Consider the following 15087-nt stretch of genomic DNA (forward strand, 5'->3'; position numbering starts at 1 on the left):
TATGGTCTTGGGGCGGTGGCTTTCTTCACCTAGTGCAGTGGTTCCCAAACCTTTTCAGGTAGGGTAAGCAGGCACAGGGTAGGGTAAAACTAACAGTAGAAAGTAACAGTAGAAGTCTGCACAACATCAAGTTTTAAAAGCTTTAGGAAAAAGAAAAGTTTTTAGTTGAGCTTTAAAAGCTGCGGTTGAACTTGTAGTTCTCAAATGTTCTGGAAGAGCGTTCCAAGCGTAAGGGGCAGCAGACGAAAATGGACGAAGCCGAGCAAGGGAAGTAGAGGCCCTTGGGCAGGCGAGAAACATGGCATCAGAGGAGCGAAGAGCACGAGCGGGGCAATAGTGTGAGATGAGAGAGGAGAGATAGGAAGGAGCTAGACCGTGAAAAGCTTTGAAGGTTAACAGGAGAAGTTTATATTGGATTCTGAAGTGAATTGGAAGCCAATGAAGAGATTTCAGAAGCGGAGTAACATGGTCGGAGCGGCGAGCCAAGAAGATGATCTGGTTTAAAGTCACTTAACATGAGTCTATAATCACCACATTTGGTAATCTTGAGTCGATTTGTTTGCTTGGAGAGAGGTAGGCAGACCACACTAAAACCACATTCCACCAAACATTATGCTGGAAATGCAACCAGGAGCTTCTGAACCACTCTCCATAGTGCAGGATAGCGATCAGAAATTTCCTTCTGTAACCAAAACTCCTGGTATGGAAAAGACCACCTCGAATGCCCCTCTGCCGCCCCTTTGCCTCTTAGTCCCCTCCTGTCACCCCCTTGCTACTTAACGCCCCCCTATGCAATCCCACCGCCCCCAAGTACCGCCCACTTTCGGAAACACTGACCTAGTGCATCTACGCAGGAAGCAGTGGGACGAGGACTGTAAACCAAAGGGTTACTTTATTTAAGCATGAACTGAAGCGAGCCTGTTGTGATGGTCTACAGAAATCCAAGGGAAGTGTCAAAATCCCAGGTTCCAATTATTAGTACTTTTTAAATTACGTTAAAACAGATGACGTGGGAAAGCTGACCCCATTATAGATGACTGCTTGTTGATTTCCTTAGCTCAACTAGTGCACCTTTGTATACTTATGGCGAGGACTCTGAATGTTTTCATCATACATTCCATACATCCCAGATCCCAGCTGCTTGGAGCTGTGTGCATGCGTTGCTGGTGCAAGCGTCTTCTGTCAAAGGTTCACCACAGTGTATGGTGCATGCAGTGTGGCTTATTTTTATCGAACAAGCCACCTTGAGATCACATGGTTTGTTGTTGGGGTATTTAGGATGGCTAATAAGCCAGACTGCACGGTTAAGAAGCCACCCTGCCGAAAATGTCCTGAGTCCAGGCAACACTTTATTTATTTATTTATTTATTTATTTATTTATTACATTTTTATACCGCCCAATAGCCGAAGCTCTCTGGGCGGTTCACTAAAATTAAAATCATCATAAAACAACCAACAAGTTAAAAATACAAATACAAAATACAATATAAAAAAGCACAACCAGGATAAAACCACGCAGCACAATTGATATAAGGTTAAAATACAGAGTTAAAACAGTATAATTTAAATTTGAGTTAAAATTAAGTGTTAAAATACTGAGTGAATAAAAAGGTCTTCAGCTGGCGACGAAAGGAGTACAGTGTAGGAGCCAGGCGGACCTCTCTGGGGAGCTCATTCCACAACCGGGGTGCCACAGCGGAGAAAGCCCTCCTCCTAGTAGCCACCTGCCTCACTTCCTTTGGCAGGGGCTCACGGAGAAGGGCCCCTGTAGATGATCTTAAGGTACATATGGGAGGAGGCGTTCCTTCAAATAACCTGGCCCCAAACTGTTTAGGGCTTTAAATGTCAATACCAGCACTTTGAATCGGGCCCGGACCTGGACTGGCAGCCAATGAAGTTGTAAAAGGACTGGCGTAATGTGATCTCGCCAGCCAGTCCCTGTTAGTAAACGGGCTGCCCTGTTTTGTACCAGCTGAAGCTTCCGGACCGTTTTCAAAGGCAGCCCCACGTATAACGCATTGCAGTAATCCAAATGAGAGGTTATCAGAGCATGGGTAACTGTAGCTAGGCTACAGTTTACACTTTAAACTATGGTTCAACAAAAAACCATGGTTCAACAACCCACACTCAACCACTGAGGGGGGTTAGCATGTTGTGTGAACAGCCCCAGTGTCTCTTTTAAGGGAAACAAGCCTCTTTATCTCTGTTCTGGCACTGTCAAACTGATCTCTTCCTATTTCTTTCCTTGTGTGTGACTTTGACCTGGTCAGACGGCACAGTTTGGCTCATTGTGGCTGAGCCGCAACACTCATGGGTGCCGTTTTGCATATCCAACCTTCACTTGGGGGTTGTTGTGTCGTGCAGACCCGATGAGTGAAGGTTGTGCAATGGTTAAACAACCATGGTCTGTTCCAGGGTTATATGATAGTTGTTCAACCCACCCATAACCCAAACTTGCTGGGTTCATATGACACAACAACTTCTGAGTAGGCATTCGATATGCAAAATGAGGCCTGCATGTACCACAGCCTTACTGTGGGTTAAATAACCCATGGTGGGCTGTTGTGTCATGTGAACTGGGCGTTTGTAAGCATGATAGCAAAGCTTTCAAAAGACACTCACTGTTGCTTTTGAATTTATGTACATGTCTTAGTCGACGTAGGTGCTCTAGAAATAAGATAGGGAATTGCTGTCTTGCAGAAATAGCTTCATTTGAATACATGTGCCTTCTTCAGTGAATTTGGTGCATCCTCAAAATCCTTGCCTCTCTGCAAACCAGCTTTTACTTAGGTGGATTTACTCTCCTTCTTACTGTGTTCTTGCAGGTGTATTGTTGACTTCTTCCTTGTGGTCACGCAGTTGGGCTTTTGTAGCGTTTACATTGTGTTCTTAGCTGAAAATGTGAAACAGGTAAGTACAACCTGTTCAGAAATGAGAATTCTGGTGTGTAATATTCTTGTACTTTATCCCTTTTGACACGGTTCTTCTTATGAAAAGCCTCTATCCTCATAAGTGGAGTGTTGCAATGGGGATATGGAGACATTTCCCCCTCTCTCATAATACTAGAAGCCAGTGGGGCCAGGGAGATTTAGGATAAATAGAAGGAATTACTTCTTCACACAGCGGATAGTTCAGCTATAGAATTTGCTAACAGAAGATATAGTGATGGCCACCAATTTGGATGGCTTTCAAAGGGGATTTAGACACATTTATGGAGGATAAGGGTATCAATAAATTAGAATAAAATAAATACTCCAGTTGCTGGGAAACATGGGTGAGAGTGTGCTGTTGCACCGTGTCCTCTTTGTGGGTCCCTGGTCGACAGCTGGTTGGCTGCTGTGTGAAGAGAGTGCTGGACTAGATGGACCCTTGGTCTGATCCAGCAGGGCTCTTCACATGTTCTTAATTTCAAGAGTGCTCTGTGATTGAGTTACGCTTCGGGCAAGAGAAATCTATCTTTTTCTTGGCAATCCACTGGGTGTGAGAGAAGGTGGGAGAGAAAAGGAAGAGGCAGAAAGAGAAAGGTGTGACGCCCCCTCCCATTCTGGCTTGGCACAATGCTGGCTTTGGCCCCCGACAGATTTCCCACGTGGGCATGTGGCCCCCAACAGAAAAAAAAAGGTTGCCCACCCATGATAATGTAGGATCCCATGTATAAAACCCAGTTCACACCACAGATTAATACCAAAAGCCTTCATGTGATCTCAGATGTCCATCCCGTTAAACTCTCCTGTTAACATTTAATCCAGAGGATTGAGCAGTGGCAGTAAATGCTTCCGGGTCTTCCCTTGACAGTATCAAATGGAACAAAAAGAAAAGAAAAGAAAAAAAATGGAACTTTCTGCTGTAAAAGGACAATACAAATGGTTTGTTTTGTTAACCGTTCATTTTAAGTTGGGGGAGTGGAAATCCAATTCTAAAAGGGGGAAACGGCTACTCTAACCGTAACAATTTGGTCATGTTGGCTGGGAGTTATGGGAGTTGCATCCCAAAATATCTGGAGAAACCAGGTTAAGAAAGGCTGCAATAGAAGATCTGCTTTTTATGGAATTTGGATACTGACTTAAATATTAATTTTAACCTGTAGGGGGAGCCAAAGGGACAGGTATTGGTATTGTTTCAGCTTCCTGTTCCTCAGAGGGAACACTTTTTTTTGAAGCGCGTATATGTCAACCGCACTCAATTACCCATGCTTACAAATTATAAATCACTGTTCAACTCTTCTTACATCTTCACTCTCCACCTCTGTTTAAAACCATGCATGCCTTCCTCCACTGCGCTGTGATTTGTGTGCTGGAAGAGACTTACTTCCTGCAGGAGCTTGGTCCTGAGGAATTCCTTGGTGAGCCTATAATGTCAGAAGAAAGATATAAACAACACCGAAGATGTTTTGAGATTGTTGTTTCTCGCCTGCCCAAGGGCCTCTACTTCCCTTGCTCGGCTTCGTCCATTTTCTTCTGCTGCCCCTTACGCCTGGAACGCTCTTCCAGAACATTTGAGAACTACAAGTTCAATCGCAGCTTTTAAAGCTCAACTAAAAACTTTTCTTTTTCCTAAAGCTTTTAAAACTTGATGTTGTGCGGACTTTATACTGTTAGTTTTACCCTACCCTGTGCCTGCTTACCCTACCCTGTGCCTGTTGGCATTCTCTTCCCCTCCTTATTGTTTTACTATGATTTTATTAGATTGTAAGCCTATGCGGCAGGGCCTTGCTATTTACTGCTTTACTCTGTACAGCACCATGTACATTGATGGTGCTATATAAATAAATAAATAAATAATAATAATAATAATAATAATAATAATAGGGCGTATTTATCTTGCCAGAACTTTACTACTATACAGGACCATCATAAAATCTCCTCGGTCCAAGAGGAAGTTGATGTGCTTGGGTAGAATATTGTATGTAAGCCGAGCAATTTCCTCTCCGAAACACTTGGATTGTAACCATGCTTGCTTGCTTCAACCTCTTTGGCAGGTTTGGAATTTTGAGTGAGTGCGTTGGGCACTCTTCCAAAATGGCTGCCATGGGAGGCTTACCTAGTCATAAAATGGCTGCCATGGTGGGCATGGCTGTTAGCTCCTGAAACTGGGAGCCAAGTACGTCCGCTCCCTCAATGTGTACTTTGCCAATGAACACACCAGGTTGGAGAATGCAAGCTAAAGTTTATTAATGAATAGATGTTGCAACATGGAACTCCAGCGCAAAATGCAAATTAAGAGTTCTCCGAACAAAGGGGTCCTCTTGAATATATAGACTCTAATTACATCACTTTGTTAGTAATATTATTGGTCAGTGTGCTTATCCCTAATGGACTTTACTGGTCCGTGCTGTGTTAATCAAACTAGGTTACATTGCCAATACAAGGTAAGGTGAATATAATTCATACGTCATAGCTTACATTCGATGCTGATTGGTTGAAAGTTTTTCCTTTGTCTGAGATGCACATGGAATCCGCCATGAAGGAATGTTTGGGGGGGGGAATTCTTAACCTTTCACCTGGAACATAGACTTATTCCACAGAATGAAATTCCCCTCTACACACATCATGGCCATTCATAAAATGTACATTTCCCTAAAGGCAAACTGCTGAGACTCCAAAAAAAATATCTCGCCCAAGAACCTATGTTACAAGGGAGAAGTGCCATCTCTGCTCCATAACACAAAAATACTCTTTTGAACCCAAATAAAGATAGAGTTGCAATGGCAGCATGCCAGCCTCTCAGTTATATCTCTATCTATCTATATATAAAGCTGAATGTAAGTGTGTGGGTTTGTATGTCCAGAAATGATGAGCTGCAAACTTGAAATTTGGGGTGCTGATAGGCCTTCCTGTGCAATGTACCCCCAAAATACCATTTTTTTTTTTGCGGTTTAACTATGTTTAAACAATTTAAAACAAACCCTACACTGACGCCTACAACTCCCAGCAACTGTTGAAGAAGCACCTCTCAGAGGATGGGGCCACCTGCGGACCTGCAAGTAGAACATGCTGCATCAACATCCTCCCACCCATTGCCCCCAGTAATTGATGTATATAGGCTTACTGCCTCTGATACTGGAGGTAGCACATAGCTATGAAGACTAGTAGCCATTGATAGCTTTCTCTTCCATGTATCTGCCCAATCTGCTTTTAAAGTCATCCAAACTGGTGGCCATCACTACATCTTGTGGTAGTGAGTTCCATAGTATCGCTGAGGAGTGGAGGGAAGCAGCTCTTAGTGGATGTGGGCAGCTCTGGGCAAGGCATACTGGGATGTGTAGCCATTTCAGAGAACTTGGGTGATCGCCCCCATAGCTTATTTATTTATTTATTTATTACATTTCTATACCGCCCAATAGCCGAAGTTCTCTGGGCGGTTCACAAAAATTAAAACCATAATAAAACAACCAACAGGTTAAAAACACAAATACAAAAAATACAGTATCAAAAGCACCACCAGGATAAAACCATGCAGCAAAAATTGATATAAGATTAAAATACAGAGTTAGAACAGTAAAATTTAAATTTAAGTTAAAATTAAGTGTTAAAATACTGAGAGAATAAAAAGGTCTTCAGCTGGCGACGAAAAGAGTACAGTGTAGGCGCCAGGCGGACTTCTCTGGGGAGCTCATTCCACAGCCGGGGGGCCACAGCGGAGAAGGCCCTCCTCCTAGTACCCACCTGCCTCACTTCCTTTGGCAGGGGCTCACGAAGAAGGGCCCCTGTAGATGAACTTAAGGTCCAGGCAGGTACATATGGGAGGAGGCGTTCTTTCAAATAACCTGGCCCCAAACCGTTTAGGGCTTTGAATGTCAATACCAGCACTTTGAATCGGGCCCGGACCTGGACTGGCAGCCAGTGAAGTTGTAAAAGGACTGGTGTAATGTGATCTCGCGGCCATTCACATAGCTATTCACATAGCTGCGCGCCATCCCCTGAGGTCTCTGAAATGCCTACACCTTAAACAGTGGTTTGTTAGTTAAATTAAGCTTAGAGCATAGCTCCTAGTATTCACACATCCTTCAGCTGAGAAGAGATGTTGTTTGTTGACTAAAGCTTTGTGGATTACATGGCGGTCTTATTGTCTTGTATTGGCAGCGGGGCTTGGAACCACGACAGCAACCCAACTGGAAAGGCAGTGTGTAAAATTTCAAAATTGGTCTTGACTGTAATTTTTATTTTTAAAAGGAAGTCTCTTTGGAGAAGGGTTTATGCTGGATTGAGAATGGGCAAGCGCTCTTAAACTGTGGTTGTGAACAGCATGGATATAGAGCTCCTTCACATGGAGTGTGTATAGTGCTATCAAGATCGGTTACTCATGGAAGCTTTCGGATCCTTTTCATGACGTCATCATCCTCGGGTGCTTCTCCCAGCATTTTTGAAGTTAATTCCGCTGAGATTTAACTCGCTGAAAACCCTGTAACCAATATACACTGCTCTGAAAGAGCTGGTGTATTTCCTGGATAGCGAAATGTTCCTGTAACATTGCAATGCCATCTGCTGGCTGTTTAAATAGAACATATGGAACTCCCCACCACGGGAACCGCCCAAAAACAGTGGGTGGAGGAAAGGGGGAGACATGCTTTTTTTTGTGCCCGTTGTAATCCCAGAATGGCTGTGCAAGAAGAAAACAGGGCTTTTTTTTTTTGCTTAATGCAGAGATGCTCAAAGTCACTTTTACCTTAGGTACTTTGCTTTTGCTAAGTTACTTCTGGCTTAGTTTCGGGAGCGTGGTTGGGGCAGTTAAAGGTGGGGGGAGAAGGCGAGGGGGGCAATGTTTACCATACCCTGCCTCAACACGACTTTCATGTAGTGACGCATTGGAGGAGGTTGCCCTAGCCTCAAAGTGATGGTGACCGTGTGGCTGGAGTTGATGATGATATTAAGTCTGACACTGCAAAGGAGAGTAGGTTAGGCAGAAGATGAGTCATCTACAGAGATCATCTTATTGCAATCAGCAGGAAACTGTTGCTCTGCCCCAGACGATGTGTGGGGGAGGGAATGGGGGCGTGCTGCTCTTTCCTGTTTTTGTTAACTTCTTATGCCGGTCTTGCGTTTAACTATTCAGGGTTTTTTGGTTTTCTTTTTTTAGTTCCGGTTGCGCTGCGACTGGCAAATCTGAGGCCGAGATGATAGCGTGACGCAAGGTCCATTCGTGAAGTTTTTAAAGTGCGACTGCTTTGCTCTCTGTTCTTGGCTACTTGGGCTCTGTGAGTGACTCGATTTGGGAGCAGAAAGTGAGAACCGCAAGCTTTTTCAACGGATCGGTCGGATTAATTGAGTTTAAAAACCTTTTGCTGTGCCATCCTGTGCGTGTCGACTCAGAAGTAAGCCCCATTGAATAGAGTGGGAATTCCTGCCAGGGAAGTGTGCGCAGGATTGCAGCCTTCACTGAAAAGCATCCTTGATTATTTGGGCAATACTTTTATCTAGATGCTAGCAAAAGGACCCTGCTTCGCACGGATTGGAATTACCTTTAGGTTGATACAGAGAAGCCTTCAAGCAAACATACACAGGTGTCACAGTTGGACACATTTTGCCTGCCCCACCTGAGTGAAGGCACACCTGCAGGGACCCCTAGGCACGGCCCCTAACATGGCCCACCCCTGTAGCCCCCTGAGGGAAGGGTCTGTCCACTCCATCCCCCTTAGATGGAGCTGCCCCATAGCAGAGGGGAGGGGGCAGGCCTATAACTCAGCCTAGTAATCTTCCCTGGCTCCAAACCGTGCTTGTCCTCCCCCCCCCCCCCCATATATTGACAGGTTTTCCCCCTTTAATATTTGGAGATTTTATTTTTTAAAGTCTAAAAAACATGAAAAACTTCAATGTTGTATGATTAAAATCTACTTGCTCAGTGCTGAATCATGATGGGAAGTTTGGCTGAAATCGATCAAACGGGATAGAAGCAGTATATGTTTACTGATTTTGATTCACTGCCTTCTTGGTTCAAGATGGCAGTCGGAATTTTCACCATGCCTGGGACCATCCCAGACAGAGGTAGAACGAACCCTAAAACTTTCATAACAATTGGATGTACAGCATTCGAGTCCGTCAAGGACATACAAACAAGCTCTTCCTTTTATTTATATAGAAGATTAAAAGATAAATCTTCTTTAATGCAAATTCTGCCTTCCATCAGCAGTTCCTAATGGGTTAGGTGTTTCCTGCCTTTCCTGCCTTAATTTGCACAGGCCCAGTGGGTCCCAGGTTCATGTTTTCCACTCAGGAAGTCCCAGGTTTGATCTTGGTATCTCCAGGTAGGACTGGAAAGAATCATGCCTGAAACCCGGGCAAGCTGCTGCCAGTCAGTGTCGACAGTACCAGCCTAGATGGACTAGATGTTCCTAAGAGGGTATGCCTTTTCTAAGATGTGCGATGTACACAGATTTCATCTCAAAACAGTGCAGGCTTTCCTCCTTTAGGGTACAATTCTATGCATGTTTAATAGGAAAAAAAAGTCCTACAACTCCCAGAATTTCCCAACTAACCATGCTGGCTGGGGAATGCTGGGAGATGTAGGACTTTTTCCCCTACTTAAACATGCATAGCATTGTGTTGTAAATGGTTCAGGAAAGATAAATTCAGAGATTCACACAGCGCATAGTTAAACAATGGAATTCACTACCGCCAGATGTAGTGATGGCCACTACTTTCGACAGCTTTAAAAAGGGATTAGACAAATTTCTGGAGGAGAAGGCTATCAATGGCTACTACTCCTGATGGCTCTAGTATCAGAGGCACCAGTTGCTGGGGAACATAGGCAGGTGGGTGCTGTTGCACTCATGTTCTGCTTTTTGGTTTCCTGTGGGCATCTGATTGGCTATTGTGCAAACAGAATGCTGGACTAGATGGTCCTTTGGTCTGATCCAGCAGGGCACACAGAGGAGGGCCAGGATCTCTTCTCGATCCTCCCAGAGTGCAGGACACGGAATAACGGGCTCAAGTTAAAGGAAGCCAGATTCCAGCTGGACATCAGGAAAAACTTCCTGATTGTTAGAGCAGTGCGACAATGGAATCAGTTGCCTAGGGAGGTTGTGGGCTCTCCCACACTAGAGGCCTTCAAGAGGCAGCTGGACAAGCATCTGTCAGGGATGCTTTAGGGTGGATTCCTGCATTGAGCAGGGGGTTGGACTCGATGGCCTTGTAGGCCCCTTCCAACTCTGCTATTCTATGATTCTATGATTCTATGTTCTTATGACAAAGGAAATAATAGCAACAACAGCAGTCATATCATGAGAAGACCAAATTAAAACAATATGTTTGCAAGGCCTTCTTAAAATCCTGCAGTGGCGGACCTCTATGGCAAATTGTTCCAAGGGGTGTGGGGCCACCACAGAGAAGACACTTTCATGTGTGGTCACTCCTGTCACTGCTTTCACGGATGGGCAAATGAGAAGGGTCTTTGTGATCTTAAAGTGCAGGCAGGCTGATATGGATGGAGGCAGTCCGTATTTCCCCACACTGCACATATTTTCCCCCATATAATGCATTTTTGCATGCCCTTTCCCCTCTTAAAAGCACTTGTGTGTACATTTTTAAATTTTTGAACAACATTGCAACATGCTGAAAAGTGCGAATAGACACATATACCTGCGTTGCAGTTCATGCACAGGTTCAGGAAGTTGGTATTTGGTAAGTTCTCATTAAAATGCAAACCCAACGAACTTCTGACTTCTCAACCATCACCTACAGGTTTTATTATGTCGGGAGCGGTAGGAAGAAGTAACAGGATGTTGGTTGTGAAAAATCTTTGTTATTGCCTATGTTGAAAAGCCACAAAACATGCAAATTGAATAGGACGTTTGTTAAGCCTTTCTTCAGAGGAATAAACTGGTCAAATTCCAAGATACAGCCGGTGTTTGTATGTCTGGCTGTGGAGGTGTGAAGATCATTTTGATATTCTAGTGACCTCTTTTTTCTGCATGTCTCTCAATTCCAGGATATACTTCCAGCTTTGGGAACTGCTGTTTACCTCTCTGCAGGAGGTGTAGGAACTGGATGCCTTTGAAAATATAAAGGCAACCTGGAATCTTCCCTCGCTTTGGAAGTTGGTGTGTTTGAAAATTAGGGAAAAGGAAAGGAACCTCTCATGCAAGCACTGAGTCATTTCTGACTCTTGGAGGGACGCCAGCTTTCGCTGACGTTTTCTTGGCAGGCTTTATAGCGGGGTGGTTTGCCATTGCCTTCCCCAGCCGTTATTACCTTTTCCCCAACTAGCTGGGTACTCATTTTACCGACCTCGGGAGGATGGAAGGCTGAGTCGACCTGAGCCGGCTGCCCGAAACCAGCTTCTGCTGGGATCGAACTCAGGCCGTGGGGAGCGTTTCAGCTGCAGAAACTGCTGCTTTACCGCTCTGCGCCACACGAGGCTCGTTTGAAAATTAACACTGCTTGAAATATTCAAAAAATAAATCTCTTTTTAAAAAATGTTATCTTTTTTCCACGTAGGTTTTTGAAGGGCACGTTGAAAATAAATCTGCCGCGATGAATGCCACGGGAACCAGTGGGCCCTCAGAAAAAAGGTCCATTGATCTGCGGATATATATGCTGTGCTTCCTTCCCTTTATAATCCTCTTGGTATTCATCCGCGACCTTAAGAGCCTGTCTGTATTCTCATTCATTGCGAACATTTCTATGGCCGTCAGCCTTATCATTATTTATCAATATGTTGTCCAGGTGAGTAAGGACGTGGCTCTCTACTACTTTTTGCCTTCCATTATTACATTTGGTGGTTGTATCTTGGCTTCCAGGCGATACCCATTTTGGCATGCATTGATGTGTATATATGTACGTAGATAGAAAGGTTCCGCCTGTCTATTGGTCTGGGTTGGCTGTCAAAGGTTCTCAACCTAATTCCCCATCCACCTTCGTTTTAGGTATCCTGAACCTTTCAGCCACCAGTTGCGTTTGTGTAGGCTACGATGGAATGTCCATAGCAGAGATTAACGGCAGTAATGAGAGAAAGCTAACAGTCCTGCATGATGCATCTGGTGGGAAGCCAAAACTAACACTGGTGAATGACAATGACCTTTACTTGATTTGTCCAAATCCACTCATCTATTGTCTAAAGGTCATTATGATTCACAAATTCCACGACTTTGGAGATGCATCATAACTGCCTCTTCCCTTGGGCTCCTTTCCCTCCGCCAGCCCTGGACCATGCTGGCTTGGCTGTTCGCTGGGGTTAAGAGATCCAGATTGGGCGGTGATATTGCCTGCTCCTCTCCTTGTGTGTGAATTTCCGCACCCCCTTTATGATTGGGTGTCGCGCTTTGTGTTAACTACGGTGAAGAGCAGTCAAAACCCAACTTTTGGCATGGGTATATTGTAGAAATTTGGTTATGCTATAGGCATTCCAAATGGCTTGATAGATGCAAGTTGTCCATCTTTTCTTCTTACAAGAAACTCAAGAGTTTCTTACTAAGACAACTAGCCTAATCACAAGTATGTGGCCAAGAGTGGGTGTATCTGGTTTACCTTCTGCACCCTTCCTTGGTTATTCATGCTTTAGTCATTTCCCCTTGGATATTGGCAATGCATCATGCATGGAGCTTCTCCTGAAGACAGTCCAGACATTTCAGATGGTTCTGAACACTGCAGCTAAACTTCTGTGTCTGGGCATGTCTGGGTGAAGCCATATTGGATCAATTTTTGTTCCAATTTCATTGGCTTCCACTTTGCTTCCAGGCTCAATCCAAAGTGTTTTTAAAACAGTTAATAGCCCAGGACTGGTGTATCATAGGAACCTCCTCTCATATGAAGCTACTTGACACTTGGGCAGGATCTACACTACTGCTTTAAAATGGTTTTAAACAGTAGTGACAACTCTTGGGGCCCAGGACACACTCCATACACAGTTTTCAAAACATTTTCGAAGTGTCATATCCTGCTTGGTGTAGATCTGGCCCTGCATTAAGGCCTTCATCTCTATCCCTTTTGCAAACAAGTAGAGTTGGTGGGGAGAAGCATAGTAATATTTTAGAGTTGGAAGGCATCTTGGGGCGATAATCTAGTTCAGCCTTTCCCAAGCTGGTGCCCTCCAGATGTTTTGGACTTCAACACCAACAGCCCTGGCCAGCATGGCCAATGCATGGGGATGCTGAGGGTTGTGGTCCAAAACAACTGGAGCGTCCCAGGTTGGAAGGGGATGATTTTGTTCAACCCCTGCTGGCTCAGTTCAGGAAGCTCGCAGCTACAACATCTCTGACAGATGACCATCCAACTTCTGCTGAAATAGGTCCAGCGAAGGAGAGCCCATTATCTACTAAGGCAGACTGTTCCCCTGTATATCCTCCTATTTAGCTGCGATCTACTTTCTTGTAACTTCATCCCATTAGTTCTAATTCTGCCCATGGGAACAACAAGAGAGAGGAGGGCCTTTTTGGTTGTGATGCCCAAATGAGGAAATACCCTCCCGAGAGAAGCTTGCCTGCTTTTGAATGGGCTTTTAAGACTATTTTATTCTTGCATGGATTTATAGTTGAGCCGTTGATATATATATTTTAAATCAGCGGTCCCCAACCTTTTTGGCACCAGGGACCGGTTTCGTGGAAGACAATTTTTCCACGGACCGGGGGTGGGGTTTAGGGGATGGTTTTGGGAAGCCCCCCGCCCCCCCCACTCCAGTGTCCTGGCTTCGCTTTGGCTGGGAGCGCTGTTCCGAAACCGCCCCACCCCTGCGTCCTGGCTTCACTTCGGCTGGGCAGGCGAGATGGCGGCCCGTGCCGAGGTACGCTGAGGTGGGGGTGGAGGGGTGAATGCAGCTCACCTGCGTGGCCCGGTTCCTAACAGGCCACGGACCAGTACCGGTCCGTGGCCCGGGGTTGGGGACCCCTGTTTTAAATGATGTTTCTACTGCTATTTGTTTTGTGTGTCATCTTACGTTCGCTTTGTGTTTATTTTTTGTTTTGATTTTTCTATCTTTACTTGTAAGCTGCCTTGAGCTTGGTTTTTGACGTAGGCCAGGATATGCACGCCCACAGAACAACAGCTAATATGGCCAAAACATTGTTTGCTCTCTTTTTGGACAAACAACCCAACCACGTGTCAGTTCTGAAATACTACTGAAAAGTGGATGCTTTTTTTAAAAAAGAAAAGAAAAAGAAAAGCTTTTTGTTGATAAATCCATTACAATGTGTATACAGAATACAGAACAAACTGCTGAATCCTCAATCCTCAATGCAAGTTGTGCACTTTTATTAGCATTTGGGTTCTTGCCTCGTGTTATGTATTCTTATGGAGAGCTGTGCTGGATTGGACTAAAGGCCTACTAGTCCAGGATTCTGTTTCCCCAATGGGGAACTGATTAACATAGGCATATTGCCTCTGACACTGGAAGTAGGATATAGCCATCAGGGCTAATGGCTGTTGATAGCCTTCTCCTCCAGGAATTTGCCCAATCCCCTTGTAAAGCCATTTAAATTGGTGGCCATCACTCTACGCCTTCTGGTAATGAATTAAGAACCTGCTGCGACTTCGTGAAGGAATGCTTCCATTTATCTATCCCGAATCCCTCTGTAGCTTTGTTGGATGCACCCATGTTCTAACGTTATTTTCTCCACACCACACATAATTTTATATACCTCTATCATGTCCCTCCCTTACCCGACTGTTCTTGAAGCTAAAAGTTCCCCCAAATGCTGTATCCTTTCCTCGTTGAGGAGTTGCTCCAGCCTCTTGATCATGTTGGTCACTTCTCACATACCTGTTAAGAGGTGATGTATCTGGATATGCAAGTTGGTCAAATGGCAGAGCAATTGGACTCCTCCGTACGCACCTAACTCTGCCAAGATCCATGTTTGACTTCTGGAATTTGCTGCCGGGAGGTGTAACGAAGTCTTGACAAGAAGAAAAGGCATGTTCATTGAGGATAAGTCTATCAGTGTCTGTTAGCCGTGGCAGCTAAATAGAAACTCCAGGTCCTGAAACAATTAGGGAGCAATCCTATGGCCCCTGGACAGAGTCTGGGAGGGCAGTAGGAGATTTCAGATTCCTGGATCCGAGGTCAGAGACAGCACTCTGACCTCAGACCTAGGAATCTGAGCTCCCTGCCCTCTCCCTCTCCTCCTCGCAGCCGACATGTAGAAAACCTTGCTGGTTGCTT

General features: G+C 44.8%; 1 protein-coding gene across 1 annotated transcript in view; it reads left to right on the forward strand.

Moving 5' to 3' along the window:
• The window catches only part of SLC36A4 (solute carrier family 36 member 4), a 121442-nt gene that overhangs the window by 22671 nt on the left and 83684 nt on the right, over nt 1-15087 (forward strand). The window contains exons 6-7 of the mRNA XM_063127851.1: nt 2826-2910; nt 11433-11660. Of these exons, the coding sequence (XP_062983921.1) occupies nt 2826-2910; nt 11433-11660 (313 nt within the window). The remainder of the gene's footprint in view (nt 1-2825; nt 2911-11432; nt 11661-15087) is intronic.

Source organism: Elgaria multicarinata, chromosome 5 (genome assembly GCF_023053635.1).
Source record: "Elgaria multicarinata webbii isolate HBS135686 ecotype San Diego chromosome 5, rElgMul1.1.pri, whole genome shotgun sequence".
In the NCBI taxonomy this organism is placed as follows: domain Eukaryota; kingdom Metazoa; phylum Chordata; class Lepidosauria; order Squamata; family Anguidae; genus Elgaria; species Elgaria multicarinata.